The sequence below is a fragment of the Lepidochelys kempii genome, chromosome 1, assembly GCF_965140285.1.
Source record: "Lepidochelys kempii isolate rLepKem1 chromosome 1, rLepKem1.hap1, whole genome shotgun sequence".
In the NCBI taxonomy this organism is placed as follows: Eukaryota; Metazoa; Chordata; order Testudines; family Cheloniidae; genus Lepidochelys; species Lepidochelys kempii.
Genome location: NC_136380.1, coordinates 292,251,078 through 292,272,545, shown reverse-complemented (window position 1 = coordinate 292,272,545; position 21,468 = coordinate 292,251,078). Strand labels below are relative to the sequence as shown.

The following is a 21,468-nucleotide window of genomic DNA, read 5'->3' as shown; positions in this document are numbered from 1 at the left end:
GGTTCCCAGCACCTGAGGTTCCTCAATTCCCAGCATGCCCTAAAGGACGGAGGAGGCAGCAGTGGTATGCAGGAAACGCCATGCAAGCGTGGGACCCAGCATCAGGCTGTTTATCCCTCTGGATCCCTGCCCTCTGGGGATTGGGGGTGTGAGTGTCTGGGCCGAGGGGGGGGCTGCATGTGGTCTCTGGGAGGAGGGGATGTGAGTGTCTGAGCTGAGGAGGGGCTGGCGGCTGGGCTATGGGTGGAGGGGGTATGAGTGTCTGTCGCTGGGTCAGGCCGTGGCTGGGCTCTGAGGGGTGAGGTGGAGGCGCTGCTGGTCTGTGGGGGAGAAGGGGTGTGACTGTCTGGGCTCTTATAGCAGTTTCTTTAACTCTCTCTTCTCCTGGGGAAATTTCGTGTGTCTGTATTGTTACAGACATACTCGCTGACAGGTATTTTGAAATAAATTACCAAAATAATTGAAACTGGTTTGATTATATAGTATTATTTTGACAAATAACATTTGCAGAATTTTGCAGATTTTTAACATCTTGTGCGCAGAATTTTTAATTTTGGGGGGCAGATTTCCCCCCGGTTTATATAGATTTTGTCTGGAATTACAAGATAAGAGGATGTTGCTTTGCCATTTCTCTCTGCCTGTCATGTGTGATAATTCAAGACTCTACCTATTGAATCCTACTGAGGTTCTCTCTAACTTTAGCAGCCAGAATTTCAAATGAGGTTCGTCTGTGGTTGAAGACCATGGTTTAAAGATAAACACAAAGATAATGGAAGCCATGCAAATAGGGAATGTGGAAGAAGAGCTATAGTTTGAAGTTTCAAGAGAGAAGCTGAAGCAGAAGAGAGAATTTTGTATACTTGGGAAGTACACGTAGTGCCATCAGAGGGAGATCTGGAGAACTGAAAATAAGAAAACAATGTGCACGGATGACGCGAAAAAGATGACAGGAATACTGCGGGACAGATAGTTAAGTAACAAACTGAAAGGAAAAGTGTATACTGCATGCGTCTGTCCCTGCCTACTCAATGGTTTTGAAATGGTGAGTCTTACGGAGATGGAAGAAAAAGAAGATGCAGGTAGTAGAAAACAATATTCTGAGTAGAATGGCAGGCAAGCAGAGGGTAGATGAGTGTGCATGAAAGAAATTAGGGAGAAGATGAAGTGCACATTTGAGGTGGGCTGGACATGTGATAAGAATGAGAGAAGAACAATCAGCAAAGAAAGCATGGAAGGAAGAGTACAGCAAAAAAGGACAGAAGATCGAAGATACAATGGAAAGTCAGTGGAAGATACAATGGTAAGAGAAGTTTGAAGGTAAAAGGACTGGAACTCCAACACCTATGGATTCGTGCCATGAACAGGAAGACATGGTGAAGAATCCTGGGCACCTCAGACCCCATGTAAATGGGAAAAGGAGTCAAGAAGTGAAGTTAAGGAATTTTCAACAAATAATAGCACAGGGATGAATATTAGGAAAGTCTGTAAATATTAATACCAGAAAATATTTTAAAATGGATAAAAAAGAAACGGGAACAGTCTGGTGCTCCTGGAGTGTTAGGGGACTAAAACACTAAACATGTAAAAATGGTACTTTCTGCTTTTGAAAAAGCAGAAGGTAGTAGTGGCAATGCTTCAATAAACTAACTCAAAACAAAAGAAGAAATCAAACTTAAAAGGGAATGGGCCTCTCATGTATATGGAATGTCTTACAGTCCCTGAAACAAAAGGGTGTTTATACTACTAAGTAAGCAAGTGCAAGGGAATGTGAAAGTATCAAAACTGATCCAGAGGACAGGTGAGTTTTGGTGCAGGGATGTGTAGAGGGTTACAATATGTAACATCTGTGCCCCAAATGAGGATAGCTCATTGGTTAATATTTTTGGAATGATTACAACAGTTCAGAATTAATGGGTAATAGCTGCAGATGACTTTAACTGTTTTCTTCACCTCATGTCAGGTAGATTACCAGTTAGGTGAGAAACGCCGTGTAAAAAAGCTCAAATACTGGAGTCAACATATAAAGAATAGGACATGATAGATATCTGAGGTTCCTACCCTCTAATGGGAAGGACTTCACTTTTACTCTGAAATTGCCAAAATATATAAAAATTAGATCTATCCTAGTATAGCAAAAGTTTTTACATGAAATTTCAATGTTAGAATTGTATTAAATCGTATCTCGCACCATACATTTATCTTTATGAAAATGAAGTGTAATTCAGGAATAAGAGACAGAAGTTTGAGATTTAGTAATATATTGTTAAAAGACAAAGGCTTTATGAATAATATAGAAAACCATATTGATTATTATATTTTAAAATAATCCCTTACAGGAAATATTCCCTGAAACTAGTTAGAGGCGGCCTTTAAAGCAGTAATGAGGGGATGTATTATCTCATGTAATTGTCATGGTGGAAGAAAAGACAAAAGAACAGGTAGACTTAGAGAAATAAATTTACAGTTTGAAGAAGCAATATTATTTGACTGTTAACGCAGACTTGCTTCAAGAGATGGATGACAAAAAAGCATTAGAAGCACTGATGGGGGGGCGAAAAACAGACAGCTCACTTGCTGAACAAAGGTTTTTTTAAAGGGGAAACAAATCTAGCAAATTACAAGCCAGACTGATTTCCTACAGAAAACCCGGAACAACCGTACCCTTTGTTAAGGACAAAAGTGGAATACTCCAAAAAACGAACAAAGGGATTAACAAAATAATAACAGAATATTTCAGGAAGATCTATACTAGCAAATATGTAAAAATGGAAGAATTAAGAAGTAGTATATTGCAGGGTTTTAAAAGGCCCAGGCTTTCATATAATGAGTAGTAGATGGCCCAACAACACAATCTCATTACTAAAATTAGAGAAAAGTCCTGCTGCAGATGGATCCACTCTGAATTCTATAAAATGTTTAAAAACACGGGTATCTCCATTGTTAGCTAATGTATTTCAGCCTTCTTGGGTAACAGAGTGCTTAATAAATAACTTCTATCAAACATACAGTTTTGATACCTAAACCATATAAGGATTTGTCAGATCCAGCATCATATAGGCTCATCTCTTTAATAAATATAGATAGTAAGATTTAAACTACACTACTAGCATCCAGATTAGAGACAATAATGCCTAAATTAGTGCACCAAAGCCAAGCTGGCTTTCTAAAAGGAAGACGCTTCTTAACATAAAAAAACTCCTACCTATGTTACAGGATTCTAAGAGCGGTAATAAAAACAACTGCATTTTTAGCTATGGATGCAGAAGAGACTTTTGACTTAGTAGAATGCCCATTTTTATTTAGAACACTTTGGGGAACACTTTAATCCACTTCTGAAAGTAATCTACAAAAATCCTAAAGCATGTATTTGGGGAAATGTCTCAAAGACTGAGCTCATACTGTTATACAGAGGAATAAGAAAAGGGTGCTCCTTATAACCCTTACTAATTTGGTTTAATTATCAAACCATTAGTGAAAAAAAATCAGAGACACTGAAGAAATTCAGAGAATAAGTGTATTAGGAATAGAAAACAAAGTTTCATTTTATGCTAATGACCTTATGCTTTTTATACAAGATCTAAATAAAAGTTGGCCGATTATTACAAGAAATAATTGAAGACTTTCATCTACATCCTGATTCCTGACCAGACTACTCTGAAACAGAGATACTGTGCCTCTGCATCAAAATATACTGATAAATTTATAAATGCCCACTGAAGATAGTGGATGATACATTAATGCCTAAGTATCTTATTTTAACACCTAAAGGGGGGAGCTGTTTAAATTAAATATTGAGGCATTAATGAAAATTATTTACAATGACCTAGAAAGGAGGGCATTATTACCTAGTTGCATAGTTGAATTCATATACTTAAAATGAATAACCTGCCATATCCTTTTTCCGTGATTCCCTTTACACCTCCCAAAAAGTCTTCAAGAAATTTTAAAAAGTTATTCAGATATTTGTGAGATCAAATCAGAAACCAAGAATCAAAATGGAATAGCTGGAATGTCCAGTTGAGATGAGAGGCCCGGCACTACCAGACTTGAAGAGAGATTATACGGTGGCACAAATTAGACCAGTACTGGAATGAATTGCTAATAGAGCAAATCCATCATGGATACAGATAGAGCAGAAACTGGTGATGCTGATTTTGTTATAAAATTGTGTGCTAATTCATATCCCAAAATTCCAGCACCCATGAAATATCACCTGATACTTAAAAGTGCACTTAGCTGGGTGTATGTGAGGCACTTGACCAGACCAAGAAAAGCAGAGCTCTGTACTATCAATAATTAAAAAAAAAATAAAAAAAATAGCATTTTCAAATCCAGGCTGAATGAGAGTTTTTTAGTTGTTGGGGTAAATCTCTTTCTGATTAGTGGAAGAATTTTATTTAGTGATGAACAACCCTTAAAACAAACACATGTAGCTGCTACACTAGAAATAAACTGAAATCATTGAGTGGCTTTGATATAGACACTGTAATCCTATACTTATAGGATAGTCACAAAGATTATACATGGAGTATAATAAATTTAATTCCCCCTTCCCTTCAGAGCTTCTCTGTCTTCCTGTTCTTTTGAGACTGCTTTCCCGCACTCCCCCAGAAGACAGAAAGCTAATATGAATGGTTATGTATATGTACTCTGTGTGCGTGCACGCATGCACTATAAGCCTGTGTTTAAATAATTTTGAAAAAGGAAATGTTAATGATTAACAAAACATGTTAAATATACAATATTCTGCTTAATATTGTTAATTCAGTATTGAGACATGTAACTGCGTCAAAACAATGTAACTGTAATGTCTTTTTGTTAAGGACCCAAAATATGAATGAATAAAATATCCTCCCCTCCTCCGCAAAAAAATTGTAAGTAAGCTGTCCTTGTTCTTACTGTTTTCCCTAGTGAGGAGACCAATTGCCAGGCAAAACCCAAAAAGTCAGTAAGCTCTAAATAGCTACTTGGGATAATCTTTTAAAATGATGTCTGAAACAGAATCTATAGGTTCCTTCCCCACTCTGAACTCTAGGATACAGATGTGGGGACCTACATGAAAACCACCTAAGCTTATTTTTACCAGCTTAGGTTAAAACTTCCCCAAGGTACAAACTATTTTACCTTTTGCCCTTGGACTTTTTTGCTGCCACCACCAAGCATCTAACAAATATATAATCGGGAAAGAGCCCGCCTGGAAACGTCTCTTCTCCCTCCCTAAATCCTACAGCCTCTTTCCTGGGGAAGGCTTGATAAAAATCCTCACCAATTTGCACAGGTGAACACAGACCCAAACCTTTGGATCTTAAGAACAATGAAAAAACAATCAGGTTCTTAAAAGAAGAATTTTAATAGAAGAAAAAGTAAAAAGAATCACCTCTGTAAAATCAGGATGGTAAATACCTTACAGGGTAATCAGATTCAAAACATAGAAAATCCCTCTAGGCTAAACCTTAAGCTACAAAAAGACACAAAAACAGGAATATACATTCCATTCAGCACAGCTTATTTTCTCAGCCATTTAAAGAAATCAGAATCTAACGCATATCTAGCTAGATTACTTACTAAGTTCTAAGACTCCATTCCTGTTCTGTCCCTGGCAAAAGCATCACACAGACAGAGAGAGAGTTTTTGTTTCTCCCTCCCCCCAGCTTTTGAAAGTATCTCGTCTCCTCATTGGTCATTTTGGTCAGGTGCCAGTGAGGTTATCCTAGCTTCTTAACCCTTTACAGGTGAAAGGATTTTTCCTCTGGCCAGGAGGGATTTTAAAGGTGTTTACCGTTCCCTTTATATTTATGACAGACACAGAATCTATAAGCTCTAAAATCCTATCCTAAATGATGTTCAATACTTTTAAGGAGACCAGTGGCTTGCAACAAATTCAGTGAGTTGGGAAGCTCCAGAACTTAATTCAAATTAGAAATAGCTGTTTAGCCAGTTGACTGACCAAATGTTCATATGACTTTGAATGCATATTATTTGATCAGACAAAGTCAAATGATAAAATTAAATAGAACACATTGTTTAAAATGAAAGTAACACTATCCAGTATCCAATTTATTTTAATCATTATTGTCATCTTAAGAATACAGAACTAATCAGTATTTAATATTCAGAGCTACTTTCCAGCTCAAATAATAAACAGATATCACAGACATGAGGCTGATGTAGGTAAGGACAATATGATTTCCTTTTGTTGTTGAAATGAATAGCATTCTCTTTTCTAAAATAAAGATTATAATGCCATCCATTTCATATTGCTCAGTATGTTCTTGAATATATCCATAGTAAATATTTCATTCTGTAACAGCTAAAATTTCACAATTCAGTTGAGTATGAATAAAGTTTAATAATTGGTTTTCTGTTCTTATATCAGAGAATTGCTGCATTGACTTAAATAGTAAACTACCTTGACTATTGTCAGATATCTTTTAAGGGAGTTGCTATTATAATGTTTTACAGAAAATGTGAATGTTACTATAGCACATTAAAAGATGCCCTGATTTAAAACCAAAGCAACTTCCTTCTTTTCTTTTTCTCAATCCCCTACTTATCGCTGCAGGGTCTAAGTGCATATTCTTTAGTCAAACATTTACAAACATATGCTTTAAAACAAGCAGCCAAAATTTATTGTGTGCCATATTTTCAAATGACTGCACTATGTAGAAAATGCCTTTAGTGTTGGAATCTATATTATAGTTAAAATGGGGGAGTTGAGTTTTTGTACCACTGTCATCCTTAACGTATTTTGTCACAGCAAATGTTTGACATGCTTACTGTATTTGTTAGTAGACCTGTTTTACCATTCCTATAGGACCTTTTATTTTAAAAAGTGAAAATTAAAAGTGAAAAATAAGAATGACCTGTGAACACTCTTATCTGTTACCTTAAGATTGATGTTTTTGTACTTTCCATTGTTTGTTTGATACTCTTTTTGAAAAATGAAAATGAAATCATTCTCCAGTTATTGTTTTACAGTGTTTGTGAAAAAGTAGTTTATGTATTGAATGCTGTAAGTGCCATGACTGCCTTCTGTTTTTCTTAGTACCCAAGCTTATCAGTGTCAGCAAGAATGTATACAGCTCTAACAATGTTTTAGCTAGCTGCCTGCCGTAGAGCAGTAAGACTGACTTACTAAGGTGTCATATTAAGCTGTCACATTATTTCATAGCAAATGCGTGTTTTTATACCGATATTTAGAATATGGACAACATTTCCCATCTAAATATAAAAACTTTCTGATTGCTACCTTATTTAGAATCAAAATTTACTTATTCTATTTATCTTTGGGGGGAAATGCCTGTTAATAGTAAAACTGAGTGGGGTTACTTTGACTATTTGGTAAATATTAGCTGTAACAGATTGCTTCTCTTTATTAAAAACAAAATAGTATTTATGTGGTCAAATGTCATACACATTACAATTTTTTGTTTGAAAATTTAATTAGAAAATAAACAACTTAATTGTTCCAGCTTACCTTTGTCTTTAAGTTCCCTTTAAAATACTTGATCTCAAGAAAATGGAGTGTAAACAGTTTCACTTTTGATTTAACTTGAGCTTAAATGGTCAATGAGAAGATGACTTCATAATATTTTATAACTTTCCTGTACATGTAATCTGTGTATTTATTTATTGCTTTTTATGGTGGTAATGTCAGTTTTCACAATGGAGAGAGGTAAATAGTGGGGTCTCCCAAAGATGTGTACTGAAATCTGTGCTGTTTAACATATTCATAAATTTTCTGGAAAAGGGGTGAAGTGGCAAAATGTGAATAGGATACAAAATTATTCAAAATAGTTAAATCCAAAGCAGCTGTGAATAATTACAAAGGAATCTCACTACACTGGGAGGCTGGTGACAAAATGGCAGATAATATTCAGTGTTGAACAGGGCAGCAAAATGCACATTGGAAAACAATCCAACTGTACATACAAAATGATAGGGTCTAAATTAACTATCACTCAAGAAAGAGATCTTGGCGTTATCATGGATAGTTCTCTGAAAATATCTGCTCAATGTGCTGCAGCAGTCAAAAAAGTGAACAATCTTAGGAACCATTAGGTAAGGGATAGATGATAAAACCAAAAATACCATAATGCTGCTGTATAAATTCATGTTAGGCCCCCACCTTGAATGCTGTGTGCAGTTCTGGTCACCTTATCTCAAAAAAGATGTATTAGAATTGGAAAAGGTACAGAGAAGGGCAATGAAAATGATTAGGGATAAGGTATAGTTTCCATATGAGGAGAGAGTAAAAAGACTGGGACTGTTCAGATTAAAAAAGAGATGAGTAAGGGGGATATGAGAGGTCGTCTGTAAAATCATGAACAGTATGGAGAAAGTGAATAAGGAAGTATTATTTATCCCTTCACATAACACATGACCAGAGGTTGCCCAATGGAATTAATTGACCGCAGTTTTAAAACAAACATAAGGAAGAACTTCCCATGGCAACAAGTTCCACAGGTTGACTGTGCATTGTGTGATATTGTGAAGGCCAAAAATCTAAGTGGGTTCAAAAAGGAATTGGACCTATCCTCCATGAACTTATCTATCAATGGCTATTAGCCAAGATGGTCAGGGACATAACCCCAGGCTCCAGGTGTCCGTTAGCATCTGACTACAGGAATTTGGTACTGGACAACTCAGAATTGACCTGTTCTGTTCATTCGTTCTGACTCCTCGGTCACTGGCTTCTGTCAAACAAGGTTCTGGGCTGGATGGACCATTGGTCGGACCCAGCATGGGCTGTTCTTATGGTCCAAGGAAGAGAGGGTGATTTTAAATTATAACCTAGGAAGAATACATAATATCAAGTATCAGAGGGGTAGCCGTGTTAGTCTGGATCTGTAAAAGCGGCAAAGAGTCCTGTGGCACCTTATAGACTAACAGATGTATTGGAGCATAAGCTTTTGTGGGTATTCACCCACAAAAGCTTATGCTCCAACACGTCCGTTAGTCTATAAGGTATAATAATACCAGAAGGCCAAAGGGGTTTTCACAATCAAAGTAATTTTCTTTTCCCAATGGCCATATCTTATGCTTTTATTGCTTGGAAGCACTAGGATTTAGTTGTTTATTAAATATTTTTAAATAAGTGTCAAATCTCTCATGGAGAGTTCTCGGAACAGAATCTATATCTGCTGTGAGCCATTTTGTTTTTGAAAGCACAGAACATCTGAACATGTAATATTTGTTACTACTTCTGCCTGACTTTTGCATGCCATAGTACTAAACAGTCTTAGGTCACTTGGGGGCCAGTTCAGTCAGTTAGGGTTTTTCCATATTTTTCAGTGTTTTTTGTGTTGGGCCTATATGCTTAACTAAGGAAAAACAGCAAGATTATGCTGTATATTAATTACATGTAATTGTTACAACTCAAGGGGTCTCCTTTATTGAAAACATTCAACAACTCCAAATTTAGAGTTTTTAAAAGGATGCATAGTTTAGATAATGTGCAAAGACTATAATGCTCTGATTTGACTTGGCGTTGAGTTTACATGAAATATTTTCTAATGTTTTGCGTCTCCAACAATTTCTGCTAAAGTCCATTAGTCATTTAAAAGAGAAGCTCTTAAAAAGTGGTATAATGTTGCTTTTAAATGGCTGAATTTACACTAATTTGGGAATACTTATCTTTTAAAAACATGTATTCTTGTTTTAGTTACAAATGACACTTTCATATCTCATCTCAAGCCATTTTAAAATTTAGAAATTAATAAAGCCTGCAAAAGATTTAATGTTCCAATTTTTGGAAGAAAAATGCATCTGCTTTATTTTGTTGCCTTCGAAAAGGCCGATAAACTTTTTGGCATTCTTTTTCTGTAGGAGATGTTTGGCTTACTTTAGTAACTTTTGTGATATGCGGTGCGATATGAAAGTTTGACATGGAGTGTTATGAAATAATCCATTTTAATTTTAAGAAGATGCATTTTGAAGATGGGAACCATTGTCCTGAATATTTAGTGCTCTGCTCATAAGAACTTTATTTTTTCATACTTATTTACATACATTGTTCATCTGTTAGCTTTTTCTTTTTCATGATTAATTTTAATACCTCAGCATTTTTATCTAATTTAACATTTTCATATTTTTAAAGGTCCCCAGGTGCATCCAATTTTTCAACTTTACCAAAGATCTCTCCATCTCTATCAAATAATTATAACAGCATCAACAACAGAAAGTAAGCAACATATCTTAAGAACTTTTTTATTTAATTGAAATCTCCCAAATATGATTTGGAAAATGACCTTGTTTTTTTACTTTTTAAGTTAGGGAATTAGTTTTGTTTTGACAGTGCTCAGGTTGTAATTCCTTTATTATTGGTCAGTACTTCTTAGTGCAGGTGCTGTATAAGCATGATTTCAAGAAGTGAAACTCTGTTAAAGATGCTTGTGTGACTATATATATATATATACACATCTATATACATACTGTTCAACAGATAAGAGACTAAAAAGAACGTTGAGCGCCACAAGAAAGCGTCTTAAGACTTCCTTTAGAGTTTATCATGTGAAATACATTTTTAAAAATGTATTGCTGTAAATGAGAGAAACTAATAAAGGAAATTTAAAGTGAAGGGAGGCAGTTGTCTCCGCCCCTCACCCCCCCTCAAAAATCTGTGGATTGTATTAGAGTGGACAACAACGCACACTGGTTTGAGACCACTGCAATATGAAGACATAATGGTCAGGTGAGACTGATTTATAGTCCTTGAGTTAACATTGATAATCTGTCTACCTACTGTTGTGCCTTGGTGTTAGAAATCTGAGATCATTGTGTGAAAAGGATTGTTGTGTTTCAATATTGTAACAATAGATGCTCAGTGAAAAGACAGACTTTTTATCTGTCTTTAAAATTTATTTGCTTTTGTTAGTTTTACATTTCAAATTTCAACTTCCATACATTTTGTTTAGGAACTGGTATATTTAATATGACAAAATTCTAAAAGAAGAGCTTTCACTGTCAAGCGGCTGCCTTAGTCTCTAATCCCTTTGTTGTAAAGTATGTATGCTGTAAAAAGCCAGCAGTTAAATGGATATTTCATTTCACTGCTTTCTACTGCCTTAACCAGTAGTAAAACAGCTTTCAAATGCCTGCAGCCAGAAGGCACCTATCTTGAAGACAAACTGAAGCGGCTTATTAAATCTTGCCATTCAGACTTAATTTAAAATATTTTTTCCAAATGTGTGTGCTATGAATAAGTGTTAACTTAAATGTTAACTTAATTTCTTAAAGGTAACATTAAATATTTTATTCAACATCTTCCAGTTTAAATTCTGCATTTTTGAGAAGTAATTTTTCATATGGAGTAAAGTGTCACTTGTGCTTCTACTGATAGTGAGTAACCTCATCTCTCACTGTTTAACAGTGAGAGTGCATGTACTTACCTGCAGTCTGTTGTTCTGTGAGTGTGAATATTTGTAGTATTCGCCAAGAAAAAGTTTGCCTTTTATGGGTGTATGTAGAGTACATAATGATGGATCTGAGCTTCAAGTAGAAAAATAATAGCTTCTCCTCCTCCTCCTCCATTGTTTGAAAATCAGGATTATAATACCTAAAGCAACAAACTAACAAGATCACTATTTCCTGTGGGAGATCTCATTTTAAATCCAACTTACGCATTTTCAGCTTCATATCACCATAGAAGGGTTGTAGGTTGTATTTTAAAAGACACTTATGGAGCCTGTTTCTAGTGCTTGCAACTTTCTACAACAATTTTCCTCAGGCTGATGATATTCATATTTGTTTGAAGCCACAATGTGAATTTTATGGGAACTTTGGGTAAAATTCTGTTCAATTGTTTAGTTTTCTGAACTTTTCTGAGGCTTTTCATATGAAAAACAAAGTAAAATGAATAACTCAAACTGCTTATTTTAGAACTTCAGACATTCCACGGAATTGGTCCTCAGTGTGATACACAATAGACATATTTGAAATTTGATTTAGAAATTAAAGCATCCCACATGTTTGAAAATATGGGTACAAACCTTTTTGAGTAACCAGGTATCCATAACTATTTCTGGAGAGCTGTGTATTGAAATAAAAACGGTTTTCTTTTATTCATTTACATAAATGCATATTTATTTCAGTAGGCAATCAGAATATTGCACATATGAAAATATCTGCTCAATGTGCAGCAGCACTCAAAAAAGCTAACAGAATGGGCAATCGGAACATTGCACATTTGCATGACACACATAGTACAGTTCACAAAGAATCAGATTTTCAGTGTGAAATTATTCAGGTTTTTTTTTCCCCAAACCAAGTAAACTCCTTGGGGAAAAATACTTATTAATGCAATGATATGGTTAAATTTAATTGAACAAAAATCATAGTTAGTTATTTTCACAAAAACAGAAAATATTCCGAAATGTATATATCATAAAGAAAAGCATTTATCAGTATACCCAGTAATATAAAATACATATTTTAAGATCAATTAATTACTAACTGAGCCATATCTGTTACTATCCCGACTTTTGTATCTGTAACATTAAATTAATAGTTTTGTAGCTTCAGATGTAAATTGTAATATTTGACTGTACTGTATGTAATTGTATTATACTCTTAAGGGCTGAGATCAGCTTGTGTGCACCTCCCCATTTTCCCTTGCGGCCTCCAAATGTCGTTTTCCCTGAGGAAACTCTCCTTCTGCCTAGTTGTGCAGCTGGCCGCTGCATTTGGAGCAAACACACATTTCAGGGTCTCTTGCACTGCTGTCAGATGCTTTGGAGGACTGTAGAAATTGCAGGATTCTATGGTGCTTCTGCAGCTCCAAGTACGTATTAGTTGCCCTGGCTCAAAAGAAATCCCCGAAATTTGCTTTGAAGATGGCAGAAGCTAATGAGTAACAAAAAGGGAGAAGAAAATAAACAAGAGACAATCAGTATTGCCTGAAACAGTCATGTCATTAGCTTTTGGCACCAAAACTTGACCAACTTACATGGCTAGTCATAATAAACAGTTCTAGCTGCAATAAGATTGTTTGACCATAGAGGGATGTAATTTACAAGGCAAAAATTCAACATGTGTTAGTCTGTTTTAGAAACCTGTGTAGTTGAGAAAGTGTTCTGATAGATACTAGAGCCTCAATTCTGCAAATATTTAAGCATGTTTAACTTTTCATAACTTTTCATTTCTATTGAGTAGGCAATAGAAATAATTATGCACATAAGTCTTCGTAGGACCAACGCCTTAATTTGTAAATTAGTGTATTTTCCATTAGCCTGAGCTTTAACCATGCAAATGATAAAATATTATACTAAGGATCCCCAGTAGTTAATCTTTGGTATACTTTTCAATTTATTGATCCTCTTGAAATGATAGCATTATAGGAGGATTGTCATATTATACTCTAGTGGTGATTTTAAGAGGATGGAAATGGCTAAATTTAGGTCTTAATTTTTATAATTTTAAGTTGTAATGTGAAATAGTGAATATATGTTTCATGTGTTGCTTAGTGTCAGGTACTTTTGAAATATGTTCGAGTTCCTTGAAAAACAGGAGTAAGAGAATAGATAACTAGGAGGTGTAGGATATGAAGCTTTTCACTTGTGAGAACTGCTTCAGATCTAACCAAGAAAGTCCTCTCCAGCTAGTCAGTTGTTTCCTATCACTACGTCTTCTCCTTGTGCTGTCACCTTGATGTGGTGGAGAAGCTTGCATATACTTAAGATCCTAAGAGAGATGCTGTCTGGAGTCCTGTACTCCTGGTAGGGTCACCCAGGGCAGTAAGGTGAGATTGCGGTAAGATTGTGCGGTAGTTGAACACTCAAAGGAGGATCTTCAAACCGACTTTAATTGCTTCTCTGAAGCTTAGCAAAGCCTAGGGCTAACTCTGAACATTGGCAAAAAAAACCTTCTCCACTAGACAGTCCCCGGTCAATCACCAGACCCAACAAGGAAGATCTGTATCGACAAAGAAGAACTGGAAAATGTAGAATATTTTGCCAGTCTTAGCAGCCATCTGTCATGGAGGGCAGACAGAGATGTCGAAATTCAGCACAGAATTCGCAGTGCCAACTTTACCTTTGGCAGACTGTCTCAACGGGTGTTCAACAATCACAACATCAGAACACATACTAAACTGTTAGTTTACAAAGCGGTGGTAATCCCAACTCTCCAAGGCTGTGAGACTTGGGTGACCTACAGAAAACACCTGAAAAACCTGGACTGTCAGCACCAGCACTTTCTATGGAAGATCCTCAACATAAAGTGGGAGAATCATCGCATTAATGTCAGTGTCCTCACTGAGGCCAACATCTTCAGTGTTGAGGCCCTGATTATCCAACACCAGCTGAGGTGGAGCGGGCACTGTGTGCGCATGCCTGATGTATAACTGCTGTATGCCCAGCTCGCTAAAGGAGAAAGAAACAATGAAGCCCAAAGAAATGCTTTAAAGGTACCCTCAAGATAAACATCAAGAGAAATGGCATTGACACCGCACAGTAGGAGACAGCAGCCCAGGATAGGGATAACTGGCAAAGACTTGTCAGAAAGGGATTTTGGAGGAAAATCACCTTCCCTGGTCGCAGAAAAATGCCAGAAAAGGAAAGACAACAGTCACACAGCAATTTCGGCCCAACCCTGTCTTCCAACACCACCTCCAATGTCTGCCAATGAGCCTGTGTCTCAAGAATCAGAATCTTCAGTCACCAAAGGACCCGTGAAAAATAAAACCTCTGAAAGAGATCATCCTCGACCTCGAGGGGTCGTCGATGATGATTACTTCCTACGTGTCAGGCGTCTCCAGGGTGCTGGTACTTTTGTTCAAAATCTCAGCAGACATATCAAAGAGACAATGGGTGTAGAAACTGAAGTGTTTTACCCATAGCAATGGTTTGTTCAAGTTAAGTTTAGATACATAAGAGAATGATATTGAGAAGATGCTTGTTGAAAGCCTAAATAGAAATGTGGAGCTGACTTTGCTGTTAATCCTGCTTTAGGCTTAGAGTATACTCCAGTCTTATACTATTCTGATACTAAAACCTGAAAAGGAGAGACGTCCTTACAATCCTGGCTGAGCTTCCCCTTGTGGATGCTTATCATGCTGCTGTAATAGGCCCAACGGTTCGATCCCGGAGTCTAGTCACTATTTCAAGCTCAGAGCTTCCAGATACACTCTCAAGTGTGCGTGCGCGTGTGCACACAAACACACCCCCTTAGCGCTGGGACTCTTCAGTGTAACTGCCTTGGCTCCAAAGCTAGTGCTGACCCTCCCAATCCTCCCCAGTAGCAATTGCATGTTCCCCAGTGGTCCATTAAAGTTGTGGGTGCTCTAGATTATTATTTCATGCACTGGAAATTGTGACAGTTAAAATAAGGGACACAGACTTTGAAAAGGAATTTGTAAACTAGTCACACTTTACTCATAGACACAGCACAAGAAATACAGAGATCTATGGAAAAATAATAAAAATAACAAAACCCTGTCTCCAGTGTCCTTACCCTTTTGAGAGCTCTCTGTGGATGTTGGTCAGTCTTTTCAGGGGCCCGGAACCTTCCTCTCCTCCATCTATATTGCCCAATCTTGTGTTTTTGTTCTGGTCAGTGAGAGAGCACCTTTCTAAGGGCAGAACTTGTCCTTTTATGAAGATCCAGACTCCTCTCTGAGGTTCCCTCCTCAGCAACTTCATGTCCATCCTCAGGTGATTTGTTGGCTTGGTCACAGCCCACCTGAAGTCCAGACTGAGAAAACTGGTTCCCCTGGGCTGCAGCCCTTGCATTATTCTATGGTACTTCCACTTGAGTGGAAGAACATTTAGGTTAATGTCTTTTGATGGCTCTCCATTGTTAACCCTCTGCTAGTGAGCCCACAGAGTCTCTGCTAACCTCTCCTGGAATCCCTGTTCAATATGGAAGTTATATTCTTATAGTCTGTTGAAACTTCATATGGCAAGGTAGATATCACAAGAAACTTCATGGTTCCCAAGTGTACACAGCATTCAGCTCAAGAAGTAAAGGGATTTACTCTCACCAAGTTCCCAGTATCTCTGCAGCTTATTGGCTGCAATAATGGTTGTAAAAGAGACTTTCCCGCACCTGTTGCCAGAATGTTTATTAAATCAGGCGGCACAGGCATTGCACCAATTACAGGAGCGCTTCCGCCATTGGGAAATGAGGGTCACTGAGCAAAATTGACCTGGGGCGGGGGGAGGAGGAGCAGCCACAGTCTCCAAACCACTAGAACATACGTCTTTTGTGGGCCAGAATTGAGAATAGAAATAGATTCCCTTTGGATAAGTAAATTAGGACAGATGCATTTCCCTCACAACAGCTCAGCATTGATAGCTTACCTGAATTTGTGTGTATTTCATCTTTTGGAATACTTTCATTTTATTTTACACTGCCACAGGAATATTACATTTACCACATAATTTTCGGTAGTGTGTACCACAAAATACAAAAGGCGGTGTATCACCTCTGTATGACACTCGGGTTAAAACAAAAAAATCAGTATCAATTTATCTTCATCTGATTAATTGTATTTTAATATAAAAAATTAGTTACAAAATAGTGTAATCCAAAGACAATGTTGCATATGTTTTGGTCTGTGCAAACACTGATATTTACATCTATAAGTTTCCTGGCTATTTTAATGCTACTTATACTGTTAATATTATGACCCCTGTGTATGCATTATGCCTCAGATCGATGCAAGGTTCTTTCCCTTAGTGTCGATCTCTAAGGGACTGAAGAGCTTTTTTAGAAATATGAGGTATACTTGATTCTTGCATGTGTGTCTTTGAGGAAGAAGAGATTCTCGATTATTTTTTTTCTTTGTAATGTTCAAGAGAGCAGACTGTCTTAAAATTGGTTTTCTTCATCAGTAGTGAAATACTTTCAGATTAACTCAGCAAAACTGCTGAATTAAAGTACATGTACAGAGGAGGACTGAAAGTGGGAGTTCATCTTGTAATCATTTAAATTGAGTATACTGAATACAAGTTTTAAGGGATATTTTTTAAATTGAAAAGTGCCCAAGGTACATCATAAACCACTGTCACCCACTTGTATTTTTAAGATTATAAGGATTAATTTGTTGCACTGCAAGTTCTTTCCTTTTCATGCTTTTTCTTAGCAAATGACCTTCAAAATCTTGTTCAGGTGTATTCCAATGTGAAATATTTGAGGTTTGTAGAAATGCTCTTGAATCTTATCTAAAGCTATCATAAATATTTCATATGATTAGTAACTAAAAACAGTTTAAGGAATTTTAATCTTTTATGTGGATTTTAAATTTTTTTTCTATATGTAAGATAAAACTTGCTGTTTTACTGAGCTCTTTTACCCTTCTAATTTTCTAAAATACGCTTATTTTACTGTGGGAGGGGGGTTATATTTAGTATTCTGTCATGGTAATAAATTACCCTTAACTGAGCTAACATTTTAGTTATTATATAGTCTCCTCCAGTCTCACTAGGTAGGTACATGGTACAGCTTTATGAAGTTGGAATGTACTTGTTAGAATGCATTTTGTACATTCCTTATTACTCCAGGTTTTTTCCCGCATTTGAATGCTGGATTGTGCTGTCTTAGCAGTGAAACTATAAATAGAGTTTCTAATGCATCAAGCCAATGATGTCACTGTGGCCTTGGAAATCTCAGTTCTCACCTGTAACCAAAGCACAACTCTTCATTCCAGTTTCTACTGTCCTCACTCTCTTACAGTAGCAGAATGCAGAAAGGATATACATGAGATGGTTTATTGCTGGTGGTGGTGCCTAAAGTCTGAGTGTTTTAAATTTGATGGAGCAATGAAGAATGGAGTGAGCTGTGAAGCTGCTCCTGTAAATCAAGGGTAGAGAGATACAATAGTAGTCTGTTTTGGTTGTTTCAGTGCATGAAAACGTTTGGTTGCTTGCAGGGAAAGAGAACTTCCTTTTCTTTTTGACTGAGATTTAAGATTGATAAGTTCCAAAGTTAAATGCTTCTAAGAAGATATCTAGTTAACAATAGTTGCTTTTAATTTTAGATAACTTATTTGATAATTACCAAAAATACTGGAAGTATTAAAGCATTACAGGTCGTGTGGCTACATTGTGAAAAATGTTTTGTTTTCTTACAGTGTGAAAAATTCAAACTATTGCCTCCCATCATACACTGCTTATAAGAACTATGATTATTCAGAGCCAGGAAGACACAATGAGCAGCCTGGCCTCTGTGGCCTAAGTAACTTGGGAAATACGTGTTTCATGAACTCAGCAATTCAGGTAGGTGCTTCAGAGTAAAGTGAGCCTGGCTTGTTACTTGGCGATTAGTATTTTTGTATTTTGCATTGAGACACTTGGTTACTGGCAGAACACTATAAAATTTGAGAAAATAGCACAGATTGTTACGTGGGGAAATTTAGTTTTTATATCTACTGTTTCCCCATACGTTGTGCTTTACACATGGAGCCAGTTTCAGAGGGAAACCTTACTAGGATCCTAAGTAACCCAAGTGATCCCTTGAATAGGATTCTGTACTCTCCTCTGTTGCTTGGTACTTCATGAAAAGCACTAGGTGCAGAAGGAAACATACAAATTCTAATTTGAGAAAATCATTTGCCTTTCTTATCAAGTATAGGTGAACTTTTACACCTTTACCTCTTCAACCCTAAAAAGCACGACTACTGACCTTACAGACAGAGAGAGAAATGAGAGCACACAAGAACAATCGGAGAAAAAGATCTGAGAAATGCAGAGTTGGTGCAGCCAGAAACACGAACTGAGGGAAAAAACAAGGTGTGAGAAGAAATGGCAGATAATTGTGGGCTAGATAGAATGGTGACTCATGTCATTTTTTCTTCCCCACTATTCCCCACTAATAGTTGTGGGAAGCACAAGTCTGGATCAGCATAACCAAAATATAGTATTTTTAGCTCCATTGGCTGGCTGGCTAGCTAGCTAATAATACTAATAGAAATAGAACAAAATGCATGGCACTTACAAATCCTGACAACAGTACTGTGAGCTAAACAGGTGCTGTGTTATCTTAATCTTATAGATGAGAAAACTGAGACAGAGGTTAAATGACTTGCTCAAAGTCACAGAGAGTTATTTCCAGATTTGTGATTTGACCTTCAGTTCTCTGCTCAGACTCCACTGTGCTACTCTTCTCATAAATAAAATAAACTTGGTAGCTGGTTATGAAACTTTTTAAAATGGAGGGGAAGAGCTGCTTTGTGGGGGGGATGTGGCTCTGCCTGTGTGTGTGTGTGCGGTTTCTATACGAACTTAGAAATGCCCATACTAGGTGATTCTTCTTTCTCTACTCCCACCAAATATGTACCTTCCTAGATATTTCCTTGCACTGTTAAGCACTCCACTTGGGTTACTTTTACCTCACTTGCACCTGAAATTTGGGAGAGCAGGGGAGAGAACAATGACATCAACATAAAATAATCTTAGATAGAATTAAGTAAACTAGGAGCTAGCTGAAATTTTGCCATACATGCCAACCCTCCTCCCCCTCCCCAAACACCTTATTGCACTTACCCTAGCGCTTACAATCAGTATAATCTGAATGTTTTTTCCTATGAATGACTGGAAAGTGGCTATTGAATTAGAGTAGCCTTCCTTTTCAGACATTTCCTATCCTATTTCATGAGACATCTAATGTGAGCATCTGGGAGTGACTATTTTTGATCTGGTAGGTCTAGAATCAGATATTCAAATTTGTTTTTCAGGTAACTTAGTTGTTTTATGAATCAATTTGTAAAACAAGATATATGTTTGCTTCTGCTGACTTACAAGATACTATTGTATGTGTTAATCAGAAGATAGCTGTATCTTTGATCTTATTTATTTAAGTACTTGTTTATTTCTTTTCTTGGGGGATGGGTGGAGGACTCCTTTGTTCGTGTGCAAGAAGCGCAAGGATTTTCCCTCAGTCCTACTTCGCAGCCATCCTTCCTGAGGAGAACTAGATGGAACTCTGCGTAGCCTGTCAATGCCTCATTATAATCAGATGTGAAAAATGATTGAGCATTGTGAGCCACACCCCTCCACTCCCAGGAGGTGAGCATGTTGCTTTCATGGTGCTTTCACCCTCTGCTGGGCCAGAGATCAATTAACAGGAAATATAACCCTGATCTCCCTTCTGGCAGTACAGTGCACTACCCCTAGGTGACCTCTTATTGAGGACAACACTTTTATGTTGCCTCAAAGGCATTTATTTTAGCCTCTTGTTACAGTGTTGGCATGAGTTGAACTGTTTCACTGGGAAAGGTTAGCTTTAGAGTTTGTACTCAGGCAATTAAAGCTTCTGGTGAATTTCTCTTGAGGATATTGATGCCTTTCAACTTGGCTGGAATAATTTAGGATTTTTTTTTTCTTTTGAACGTGGAAATAAAAGCTTGAGAGTCAGACAATGAACTGACATCTATTGGATTATTTTAACCTTTTATTCCCTTCTAGATAATTATCCTGTTGTTTCTGAGTGAATAGGGTAATGTATCAGGAAACTTTGGGAATATATTAGCTGCCAAAGGAATGGGAGCTGATCTACTTCTAGCTGTGAGCAGTAATAAAAATTTAGGAAGACTAGTATTTCTTGTGATTTGTGGTAGAAATAAGCCCAAATATTAGTAAAATTGTAACCCTGCTAGGACATTGGCTTGGTCTACACTACGGAGTTAAGTCCATGTAAGGCAGCTTAGGTCGACCTAATTATGTCCGTGTCTACACTACAGCCTTGCTTTCACTGATGTAAGTGCCCTAATACAGCGACGACATAATTCTGTTTCCATGTGAAAGGCTTATGTCGGTGTAGTTAAGGCAACATGGTGTACATATAGACACTGGGGGTTGCTTACGTTAGCTGTTGGCTGTCATTTTTGTCAGGTTCACAGACTAATTACTGCAGTGGCTGTACGTCTAACCTAGGTCAGTTTAAGTTTGTAGTGTAGACGTGCCTATGCTCTTACACCTGTTACCTACTTTAACAATATCTACCATTTTAACGACTTAAGTGCTAGTATCTGTCCGTGAAATTATTCTAGAATAGTCTATATGAAAATTTATTTTGCTGATCACTTCTAATGAAAACTTAAAATATATGGATAGATTTTGCTCCTACCTTTTTGTTTTTCTCTTAAAATTTTTTAGATATATCTTTCTACTTTCCTCCCCCTTTAAAAAAACCAGAAAAACAGAAAGAAAAAAAAAACCTCTTGTAAAAGAAGAACATGATCTGATGTAGACAGATCTGAAGAAGGAACACTGTGTAGCTTGAAAGCTCTGCCCTTCCACCAGCAAAGTTGGTCCAGTAAAAGATATTACCTCTTCCACCTTGTTTGTCTCAAGTCCTGGGACCAGCATGACTATAACACTGTGAGCAATAGACATTGATTGATTTTTTTGGGAAAGATACAAAGCTGTTTAGCTTTGTTTTAGGAAGTAAGGAAGGAGAGTGTTGATTGGGAGGTAGTCAGTATGAAAGGTTTGGTCTGTCTCTTGCTATTGTGTAATGCCTAAAGTTACT

General features: G+C 36.9%; 1 protein-coding gene across 11 annotated transcripts in view; it reads left to right on the top strand.

Moving 5' to 3' along the window:
* USP15 (ubiquitin specific peptidase 15) overlaps window positions 1-21,468 on the top strand; it is a 136,926-nt gene that overhangs the window by 69,151 nt on the left and 46,307 nt on the right. For 6 of the 11 annotated variants that reach the window (XR_012156773.2, XM_073327930.2, XM_073327928.2 and 3 more), the window contains exons 7-8: window positions 10,100-10,183; window positions 18,071-18,215. Coding sequence is in view for 9 of the 11 variants with exons in the window: in XM_073327930.2 (XP_073184031.1) it covers window positions 10,100-10,183; window positions 18,071-18,215 (229 nt within the window). In the remaining 2 variants the exon portion in view is untranslated. The other 5 variants (XM_073327940.2, XM_073327939.2, XM_073327941.2 and 2 more) reach the window with 5 other exon arrangements.